Below are 11,153 nucleotides of genomic sequence, written 5' to 3' on the forward strand. Positions count from 1 at the left end.
TAAAAAATATTGCAAATGATGAAAACGTATTTCCATTAAATCCTGTACAGTTCATGATATTACATATCTTGATATTTTTCAATCCGAATGAATTTTCAGTACGAAGAAAAAATGTATTCCGGAGCAGAACAAAAAAAGAAATTTTTTTTCAGTGTCAAGCCCTTCGCGAGGATCTTCATAATCACGTGTTAATCACGCGTTAATATTTGAAATTATTCGGTGCATCCGATTTAGAGGAAAGTTTTATCAACGTTTTGACATTTTTATATACATATAACACTTTCTTATCACCTTAAGAAGTAAACCTGAGCGAACGAGCGCGCCAACTCGCTCAATTGAAAATGGTTCCAAAAGTCATTCTGGAAACGCACTCACGGCGGATACGCAATGCGCTCGTCCTCGGCTTACACGCGCGAGCAATGCGTGCACGCATGCGCACCGGAAGCGGGAGCAATTAACGACATAAGTGGTCCGCTGGTCTCCGAAGGAGATAACATCGACCTAACTCGAGTCCTAGCTCTTTCTTGCCAACAGTCGATCGCCGGATAACGAGACCAGAGGGCAGGTGCCTTTTGGGCGCATTATACGCTCTTACTCGCCTCGCTTTTTCTCCTTTCTCCCTTCCTCTCTCCTCGCCTTTACTCGCTTTACGAGACTTTCCCCTCGTGCCGTCTTCCGCCGGCAATTTTTTCCCATACGTCCGCCATTACGGGTTTTGTTCCTGGATTTAGATCGAATGCGTGCCATTATGCGTTCCGTGTTTCTGGATTCATGTTAGAATAATGTACGCGGTTGGAAGCTTAAGGGGTTAGAAAAGGGTCATTATATAGAAATGTCAAAATATCAATGAAACTTTTCTCCAAATAGGGTGCGCCGAATCATTTAAAACTTTAGCACGCGATTATGGAGGTATTAACGAAGGTCTTGAAACTCATGAAATTTTGTTGCCAAAGGAGAATTTCTTTTTTCGTTCGTGTCCGGGATTAATAACACATTTTTATCACGATAAATGAAATTTCGAGAGTTTCAAGACTTTTATTAGGACCTTCATAATCAGATGATGTGGAAATAGCGTCAAAGAGTTTTCGTTCATGAAATTTTTTTCCAACCTGGGTGTACTGAAACTCTTCAACATAAATATAGAGGATATAAGAAAGGTCCCAAAACTCACAGAATTAGAATTTAAACAAAATTTATTAACAGATATTTTTTAAATTGTTATAAAAATTGCAATTTTAGGAGTGTCAGGACCTTCCTCGTAGCCTCGAAATTCACGTTGTAAAGTTTGAAACGATTCGACACGTTCTCCTCGGAGAAAAGTTTCCCGAACGATTGGCTTCCGAGGCGACACTTTCGCATCCCCTTAAGTTTCAAATTATTCTACGCACCCAGTCCGAAGGAAAGGTATATAAATATTTTCACATTTTATGTATACAGAATGACCATTTCGTATCACCTTAAGCGCAGAGATGATATTTACCGTAACTTAACCCGAGGATCGCGAGCGTAATGACTTAACGTAATAACGTAATGGCAGTTTGCCCCAGCCAAAGCGAAATCGCGTGAAATGGAGATCTTGGATGATTTTTTAGAGGGCGATCCGTCTGCGGTCGAAGCCCGCCTTAAATGCGGTCGCGTCAGAAAACCATGAAATCCGAGTACACGCGTGCGAGCCAAGGGGTGTAATCGAAGCAACGTAAGGAGCGTTTAATGTCAAAAATGAATCCCTACACGGCCGGCCTTTGTTGGCCGAAGAAAGCATCGAGAGAGCTGAAACAATAACGAGAGGACGGACGGATGGACTGGCCGGAAGTGGGGCCAGTGTCCCTCTTACTTTTGTTCCGGCTATCCGCCGTTGGCTCTTTTGTTGCAGTTTCAGGATGCAGAAGCCCGGTAAAAGCGCGATTTAACCGCGAAGTCAAACCACATCCTTTCGCTGATAGGGTCCGTTCACCTTCGGTAGCGTCCCTTCTACGAAACCGTCGGAAGTCGGTTTCCCGCCGAAATTTAAATCCCTCCGAAATGGCTTCGATCACCTTAACCTCCAAATTAACCTCCAATAACGAACGCAAAGATTTTCTTTGCAATTAATCTACCACGATTTCGTTGCAATTTCACTTTCCTTACGCCCTTAAGACATTCGCGACTGCTGACGTGAATTCACGTCTTTTCGAGTTCCATTCCTGGTTGCCGCTGACGTGAATTCACGTCGTTTTAAATTCTACTCCTGACTGCCACTGACGTGAATTCACGTCATTTTAAATTCTACTTCTGACTGCCACTGACGTGAATTCACATCATTTTGAATTCTTTTCCTGATTGCCACTGACGTGAATTCACGTCATTTTAAATTCTACTTCTGATTGCCACTGACGTGAATTCACGTCATATTAAATTCTATTCCTTATTGCCACTGACGTGAAATCACCTTATTTTAAAGTCTATTCCTTATTCCCACTGACGTGAATTGACGTCATTTTAAATTCTATTTTTGATTGCCACTGACGTGAATTCACGTCATTTTTAATTCTTTTCCTGACTGCCACTGACGTGAATTCACGTCATTTTGAATTCTTTTCCTGATCGCCGCTGACGTGAATTCACGTCCATGACGATACACGATACAAGTTCGCGGCAACCAGTTTCAGAATTTCATTATTGTCGCCGGTACTCAGTATTTGAAACGGAAAAAATTTCGCGAATGTGTTAACAGATTCAAAGGCTTTACCTTGCTTTTTGCCGAGTTTTTAGTTAATTCCACCGCCGTTATACCGATTATTTTTCTGATAACGAATCAGCAAAGATAAAAGATGGTTCGCCGGGTTATTCACTCGGGAAAACATGGATATTAGTGTTTGAAATTGTTAAAAAGCGTGGGAAATCAAGGAAATATTCTCAGAATTTTAAGGCCGAACTCTTTACTGAATATCGTTATTGTTTATTATATGAAGTCGAAGGTAATCGTTTCACTGATTCTGAAAAGCCAATCGGCATGATTAACGTAAGGGAAATATCGTGAAAGTTGATTTGCAATCGTGTTACCTGTAGATAAAAATAAACTTCAAATATGATTTGTTGTTTATTTCTTAAAATTAGTGAGTGCCGTTCGTTTTTCCGTAGTCGAGGTCTTCCTCGTGTCTTGTTTGAAGAACCGACAAAGCGAATTTCGCGATCTTCATCGGGCAAAGTCGAGTCTTCCGCTTCTCCAGCTGTCCTGGCCTTCTGGTTCGGTCACCGGAAAATCGTTGGTTCGCCGCTGCTTAACCGCTAATGGGGCCCAAATTAATTTCACGTAATTGGGGGAACACCCTGGCTACCCGTTTTACCCTAATAGGAATAAAATAACCCCTTTCCTCGATACTTCGTAATTGCAGATCCGCCGGAAGTGTGCAAACGTGATTAGGGGCCCTGACGTCCGTCCCTTTTTACCGTTTCTTGGGTAAACGTAAGGCACCCTTCTGGATTGCCCGAAAACACTGCAAATTCGTAATAATTAAATAAAAACTGGGATCGTCAAAATAATATTATACAGATTATTGTTCCCCATAAGGAATACTCCAAAAAAAATAATCGCTTCGTTTGGATGCTATGAAAGGGTTACTCTATATATATTAAAACTTTTCTCCAAATTGGGTGCACCGAATAATTTGAAATTTAATAATGCGATTATGGAAACCATGATAAAGGTCTTGAAAATCAGGAAATTTAATTTTTTTTTCTTCGTTCTTGTCCAAGATAAATACATTTTTTTTTGTTCGAAAAATGAAGTTTCGCGAATAACCCTTAAGTGTTCTTTCCCTTCGGAATGAAATTATAAGTTTCATAAAATCCAAATGTATGTAGAATTATTTAATAAATGGATCATCTCGAGATGGGAACGAGACCGTTCCTCCCCAAGCGGCGGAAGTAAGAACGCAAAAGAGGGGATATAAATTTAGTATAATATATTTTCCATATAATAATTTTCGCTATACAGACATTATGTTACAAAGCATGATTCACTATGAAGAACTTTCTCGATCGCTGCGAGATTCACGCCCAAGTCGATCGCTGTCCATCGCATTCGATGCGAAGACCTCGACTCGTACCTGCACAGAGAAAGAAAAAATTCATCAAACCAAAGAAATATTTCTTTGGTTAAATGAAATTTTTTTTTCTCGGTGTAAGACCTTTGACCTTGTAAGACCTAAGTTTTATACATTCAATAATACTGGTATTTCCTTTATCGGGCGCGATTTTTCGCATCCGATCCGAGGCTGAAAATTTTGGATCGTTTCCTCCACTTTTCCAAAATTCAGAAATCGACTTCAAAAGTCAGATCGGACGCGTTTCGCGACGCGTCTTGCTACTCTCTACTGGAATCTGAAAAATACTTCGAAATATCTTCCGTTGGCTCTCAAGGGGCTTAGCTTATCAGAAAGGATTACGGATCCCGGCTTTAATCTTACGTATATTCATCCGTCTCCACGAAGAGCATGTACACATGGAAAGAAAAAATCATTGAACCAAAAAAACATGCCTTTGAGCAATATCAGAGAGATATTTTGTAAATTCAAAGAATTTAACTTCAATAAATTAAAATATTTGGATGCAACATTTCTTCGGAATTATGAACATTCACTCGAGTTAAATAATTACTTTTGGAATTATCCAAATATTCTTTTACCACTATTCAAAGGAATATTTCTTCGGTTCAATGGAACTTCTTTCTCGGTGTAAGAGTCGCTCAGGCGCGTATGTACAAGCAATGAGATGTACGTAGGATAAATGGACTCTGCACTTTGATTTTACAATAAAGACTGCCGAAATAAAAGAGAAAGAACAGAGGGGATATTTTTTTCTTCGCCTCTCCTTCCTTTTACACGAAATGGTTGCGCAACGCAATATGGCGGCGTCCTATCTAACAGCTCGAGGATATAAAAAACAGGAGTATCTCCGTTCTCTCCCTTCTTCCTGCTGCCTTAGGAAAAAATTTCGTTCGTCGAACAAAATCTTTCGACTAAATTACGTTAATCTCAATCCCCTCAGCCGACTATCATTTCACCTGACCGAAAGTTTCCCTCGGTAAAGGAAAATGTTTTTCTCAGGTATCAATAAATTCCTAAAATATTTTAATTTCCGTATTTGAGCGAATGTCAAGGGAACCGTCGGGTTTATGCCCTGAGAAAAAAGAAATTCATTGAGCCAAAGTTTCGTTAATTCCAAGAATTTCACTCAAATAAATCGCCATAATTCCGAATAAATATTGCATCCAATTTATTACAGCTTATTCCAGTCAAATAATCATTCTTTTAATAAACACAATTCTTATTCCTATTTCTTTGGTTCAAGGATATTTTTTTTCTCAGTGTAGGGTCCATGTGTCCTACGTCCATCGCGACGACGCGACGAGGATACGCGTCACACTGCGCGTCACCCTGCGCGTCACCCTGCGCGTCACACTGCGCGTCACACTGCGCGCGACGTCCAGGCGCGAAATTCGCGCAGTTACCCGACGACCGTTAGATCGCGCTATAAACCTTTAAAGGTGGACTCGAAAAGATTGGCCGACCAATGGGCGAATTGCACGCGCCCCTCGCATTCGCTCCCGTCTTCCGATTGGACGCGCGTGTCGAGCCGCGACTGACCACTCGGACGTAATCCGCGACTTCGATCGATGCCGTTCCGAATGAGCTTTATTCGCCTCCAAGGAACGAGCAGCATTTTAACCCTCCGATACCACTCAACGGTAATCTAACCTCAAAGTTGCAAGGTACTGCCTAGGATTCGACGCGACTTTCCCTACGTATACATTCTTCTTAAAGCTTGAGAAGATTTCTAATCTAATTTTGAGATGACTAACGATACCTTCGAATTTTTACAGATTATAGGTTGTTTTCGGCAAAACCCTGAGTGGCGAAATTTCGGAGTGGTAACGGAGGACTAATTATCGGCTCAGTATGGAATTCGCCCAGGCACGATTTTCGTGTGAAATTTCTATATTATTATTTTTGAGGGAATTTATAGATTGAGTACTTACACCCCCAGGTAACCCGATAGCCCTATTTCCTCTTATTTTAATATTCACTTTTTTCCCCGGTACGTCGATACCGCCGATTTGGTAAATTCATTTAAGATGGAAATATTCCTTGGCTCCAGAATCTCATGAAAAGGCGTACCAAAAGGATGTCCCCAATTTATGGTATAGATATCTATACGAGCTATCAGTGGTACGAGTACGCGCGAATCAGCCGAGGCCACATTGGCTGCACTACTTATATACGTCCACGTCCCTTAAGGTGTTACGAAAGTGATATTAAAAAGTAAAAATATTTATACGTCTTTTCGAATAATTTAAAACATTACCACGTGATTACAAAGATCCTAATGAAGGTCTTGAAACCCAGGAAATTTCATATTCCAAGAAATATTTTGTCTGGCTCATGTCTGGGATAAATACAATTTTTGTCAGAAATGAAATTTCGTGAGTCTCAAGACCTTCATTAGAAACCCCATAATCGCGTGTTAAAGTTTGGAATTATTCGGTGCACCCGGTTTGGAGAGAAGTTTTATAAATATTTTCACGGTCCGATGGGGACGGAGTGATCCTTTCGTCACACTTTAAAAGATGGTTAGAGATTTAACAATAAATCGGGATAAACCCGTGCAAGTCGATCTGTAGAAATTAGGCTAACGCATTTACGTTATGGCAAGCACTGGATTTAACTGCACGGATTCTAGATGCCAGGATTTATAGTTCCGTTCGTAGCCGCCTTCGGTCCGAGTGATCGGTCGCGCGGCCATCTTGGATTCGGGCTTATCGTTCGAGGGTGTTAATCGAAAGCTGGAAATCGATCCTCTCGAAAGAGCGTAACGCGCGGTTTTACGGGCCGGTTTATTCCACGCAAGGCTCTGTGGCCCTCCCTTATTAAAAGCAGTCGGAGCGTCCCCTCGGTCGGACATGCCGATGGCGAACAAAATACGGGTTTCGTTTACACGCAAGAGACACGAAGGACCAGGCCCGGTAGTTATTTGAATAGGGCCCCCTTGTGATCCGATTCGCGGGCCCGTGGCCTTTTTTACCGATCCCGACACACGCGACTGTAATTTCGCGTCGTTTCGGCCGCACACGTCTCTGGGCCCCGGGCACCGAAACTAATGTCATATTAATTGTAGACGCGGCTCACTCGAAGTGGTCCCAGGGGACCCGCGAGTCCTGTGACGAAGGAAGAGTCCTAAGAAACGGCGACCTGGACCGCATCCAAAGCCCCTAGAGGCGGACGTCGACGTCAAAATGGCCGACGAAGACACTTGGCACCTATCATCCAAGAAATCTCCTTTGGCGACCCCGATTCCAATTTTAGGGATCCTTTAAGGACTTTTCTCGATGACGATTTTGGCCTGCCTCGTTTCGTCGCTTTTGGTTGATAGGTTATCACTGGGTACCGTTGACGAGACGCCGGCAAGTGACTTCAATTGTCTTTTGTTTGGTGCTCGTTGAAGGAGATGTGAAAGTGGCATCCGAAAGCTCAATTGTTCATGAGACATTTCTCCAAACTGAGTGTAGCGAATAGTTTCCATTTTTACAACGTGAATGTGGAGGCCCTAAGGAAGGTCCCGAAAGTCATGAAATTTCACTTTGTATAAAGAATTTTGACAAAATCTATAAACAAATTTTAGGAGGACAAGACCTTCTTCGTAGCTTTCATGTTCACGTTGACAAGTTTGAAACGATTCGGTATATTTAGTTTGGAGAGAAGTGTCATAAAGGAGACCTTTTCACGCCGCTTCCACATCACCTTAACGAGGAATATCGATGACTCTCGATTGGGAGTCCTGGGGGTGAAGGTCTGCAGCGGTCCTTGGGGGTTAGCTTTGCTGGGGACTCTTTCTTCGGGATCGGAGATGTTCGGGTTTAGTAGAGTCGTTCGATTATTCGGGGGCTCCAGACATCCCCATTCTGGACCTAAGACGCCGGGCGTGCATTTTTCATCGCCATCCCCTTTCATCGATTCCGCCCTTGTGCCGTTGGACGTCTTCCTTCGACGTTGGATTCGTCTTCTGGCCCTCAACCTCTCGCGACGCCGGACACCTCAGTCTTAGTCGCCCAGAATCGACCCCGGATTAACCACACTCTTCATCACCTCCCAAAGATCAGGAAAATTGCTCATCCCTCCAGTTCCCTGACCAACCACGTCCAGAAATCTGGAAATCTAGAGTCTACAGGCATCTCCACCACCCCAAAATCTGCTCCTGCAAGCTCTTGGATACACCCACAGGAACACCCCCGACCACCCAGAAGAGATCCCAAGAACCACTCGAGCACCCCAAGCCATCTCCTCGGTGTCCATCAGGTTTCAGAGAGCAAACGATCCCCTTCCAGGAATCCTTTTCAAGGGTTGCTTTCTCCCCCTCGCGTCCTAAATTCCTCGAGTCCTAACCCCAACACTCTTGGGCGGCACCAGAAGACCAGCAGTCATCAAAGTCCCCATCGTTAGGGGTCCCGTGAAGACCCATCGGACTGGTCCATCCCCTGGGCAGCGGATACCGTCTCAAACCACCCTCTGGTCCATCCTCCCCCAGGAATCGTCAACCATTGCAGCCCGAAGACCGTGTCGAGCCATTCGCGGTGGATCCAGAAGACGACCCACCCCAGCATCTAGGTCCCAGTTGATCTTGGATCTCGGGCCCTAGATGTCGTGTATGCTTTCCTCGTCGCTGTCCGCCCTTATGCTCTGGGGTGAGTCCTCTCTGGGGGGTGGAGTCCTCTCGAGGCTCCTACTTCTGCCCCTGGCCATGTTTGCCCTGTCGAGGGTTTCCCGTTCCCTGGCCTCAACGGACTCTGGGCTGTCCCTGTAGTAGTTGCTCAGGGTGGACAGGCTGGAGCTGGCGGCCAGGGTGCCCAACGGCGTGCTGGGACCCGCCAGCATCATCGCGGGGGGGTACAGCCGGTACGGCAGGGGCTTCTGCAGCGTCACGGCCGCTGAGGCCTGTCGGTAAAACAGGTCGTTCGGTGGTGGAGGTGCTGCCCCTGGATAGGGCCAGTAGGGCCCCGCAGGGTGCGTTGGTACCCCTCCACCCCCTGCGTACAGCCGCTGGAAGGCTGCGTAGTTTCCTGCCTCCGCCAAGATCTCGAAACCCACGATCGCCTGGCGCTTCCACTTCGTCCTGGAATCAAAAGGTCGATTCTTCAAAATATATTCCGTCCAGAGAATAATTAACACATTGCCGAATGTGGCATTCAATTGGTCAGTGGTGTTAATACAGGCCACTTTGTTTTGGAATTCAAACGTGAATTCCTCAAAATACGTTCTATTAAAAAATTAATCCATCGCGGTATTAAGGGGTTGCGAAAGGGTTATTCTGTATATCAAAACGTCAAAATATTTACGTAACTTTTATTCAAACTGGGTGCACCGAATCATTTGAAACTTCAACGTGTGATTACGAAGGCTCTAAGAAAGAACGCGCTGCTCGTGAAATTTCCATCATCAAAAAAATTGGTGTCACTTATCTCAGACTTCCAAACGATTCGGTGCACTCTGGAGAAATGTTTTATATATATTTTGACGTTTTGATGTATTTAGAATGACCCTTTCATAACACCTTAATAATCTCCCAGATAACCTCGGCATAAAGAACCGATTCCCAGCACTTCAAACACTCGCCGCCATTTTTTCTCTCCGTCGCTCTTCATCCGACGGTCCCTCCATCGCANACTTCAAACACTCGCCGCCATTTTTTCTCTCCGTCGCTCTTCATCCGACGGTCCCTCCATCGCACCCTCCCTTTCTCTTTCGCTCTCTCTCTCCCCTCACGCATGTAAATCCCTATCTGGGACAATTACGCAAAAACAGGGTGGCGTGCCGCCAAGTGGTTTTTTTTTTTTTTTTAAATGAAATTTCATGATTATCGCGTTCTTCCTTAAGGCCTCCATAATCCCGAAAAGTTTCAAACGATTCGGTACACTCTGGAGGAATGTTTTATATATATTTTGACGTTTTAATGTATATAGAATGACCCTTTCATAACACTTTAACCATCTCCCAGATAACCTCGGCATAAAGAACCGATTCCCAGTACTTCAAACACTCGCCGCCATTTTTTCTCTCCGTCGCTCTTCATCCGACGGTCCCTCCATCTCACCCTCCCTTTCTCTTTCTCTCTCTCTCTCTCCTCACGCATGTAAATCCCGATCTGGGACAATTACGCTAAAACGGGGTGGCGTGCCGCCAAGTGGTTACGTTGGCCACACTGCGGGGCTTATTATACTAACAAATAGCCCGTGGAGTTCAGCGCCTAATCATCGCGTATCATGCCACGAGCACCCCTACACACCCCCACACATCCCCTCCACCCTCTACACGTGTGAGAGAGATATATCAACACGCGGCAAAGGGGCAAGGGGTGTAGAGGTGGTCGTTACATTACGCCGACTAACCCTCCATAACGTTCTTTGAATAATACCACGAAAATTACAACCCTTTCGCGCTACGCTGCCCGGTTTAGGTGTGAGTTACGCCGATTTATCCACCCGATAGCCCAACGAGTTTTCCTTTGCGGAAAAATGTGCCCTCTTAGAATTTCCGAGATGCGGCATTTTTCTTGGACACTCCATCGGGACATTTTTTATTTCCCCGCCATTTGTGTAAAACGTACGCGAAATTCGGGAAGCAAGTATTTAATTTGTGTTTTTTCCAATCGGTTGAATTTAGATGTAATTTGTGCCCATAATTATGAAAGTGGTCTAAGTCATATATTTTTTGTTTTGAAATTACATTGAATTAATTTCGTTTGAAATAATATGGCGTGAAATAACTGATAAACTCATTTTTTTTTTAATTTTGACTTAGACCACTTTCATAATTATGGGCACATTTACGGGTTACCGTTGTTTAATATTAGTAACGAATATCAAATGAACGAAACAGCTGATGGCCGTAAAAAAGACACAGCTGGTCTTGAGAAGGAAAAGAATTTTTGTTCGAAATGAGAATTGAAGTATTCGATGGAATTGAATTTCGTGTTTCGGTGCATCTTGGGGTGATAAATGATCCGGCTCTCTATAGAGGGGGATGACTTCCTTTTCATAAAAATGGCCGCTAAACTGCCTTTAGGTTAACTCGGATATTCATTACAGTTTTCAGCCTGCATGCTGAAGTGACTCAGCGGGT

General features: G+C 44.0%; 1 protein-coding gene across 1 annotated transcript; it reads right to left on the reverse strand.

Annotated features, from left to right (window-relative positions):
- Positions 1 to 8,669: 8,669 nt before the first annotated feature.
- Positions 8,670 to 9,147, reverse strand: LOC111674081 (homeobox protein B-H1-like; the record flags this gene model as incomplete). Its single annotated transcript, XM_023433140.1, has 1 exon — positions 8,670 to 9,147. A coding segment is annotated over one exon (478 nt), but the record flags the coding sequence as incomplete, so codon positions are not given.
- Between the last annotated feature and the right edge of the window lie 2,006 nt (positions 9,148 to 11,153).

The sequence above is a fragment of the Orussus abietinus genome, unplaced genomic scaffold (assembly GCF_000612105.2).
Source record: "Orussus abietinus isolate OABI.00-Male unplaced genomic scaffold, Oabi_2.0 scaffold538, whole genome shotgun sequence".
NCBI lineage: Eukaryota > Metazoa > Arthropoda > Insecta > Hymenoptera > Orussidae > Orussus > Orussus abietinus.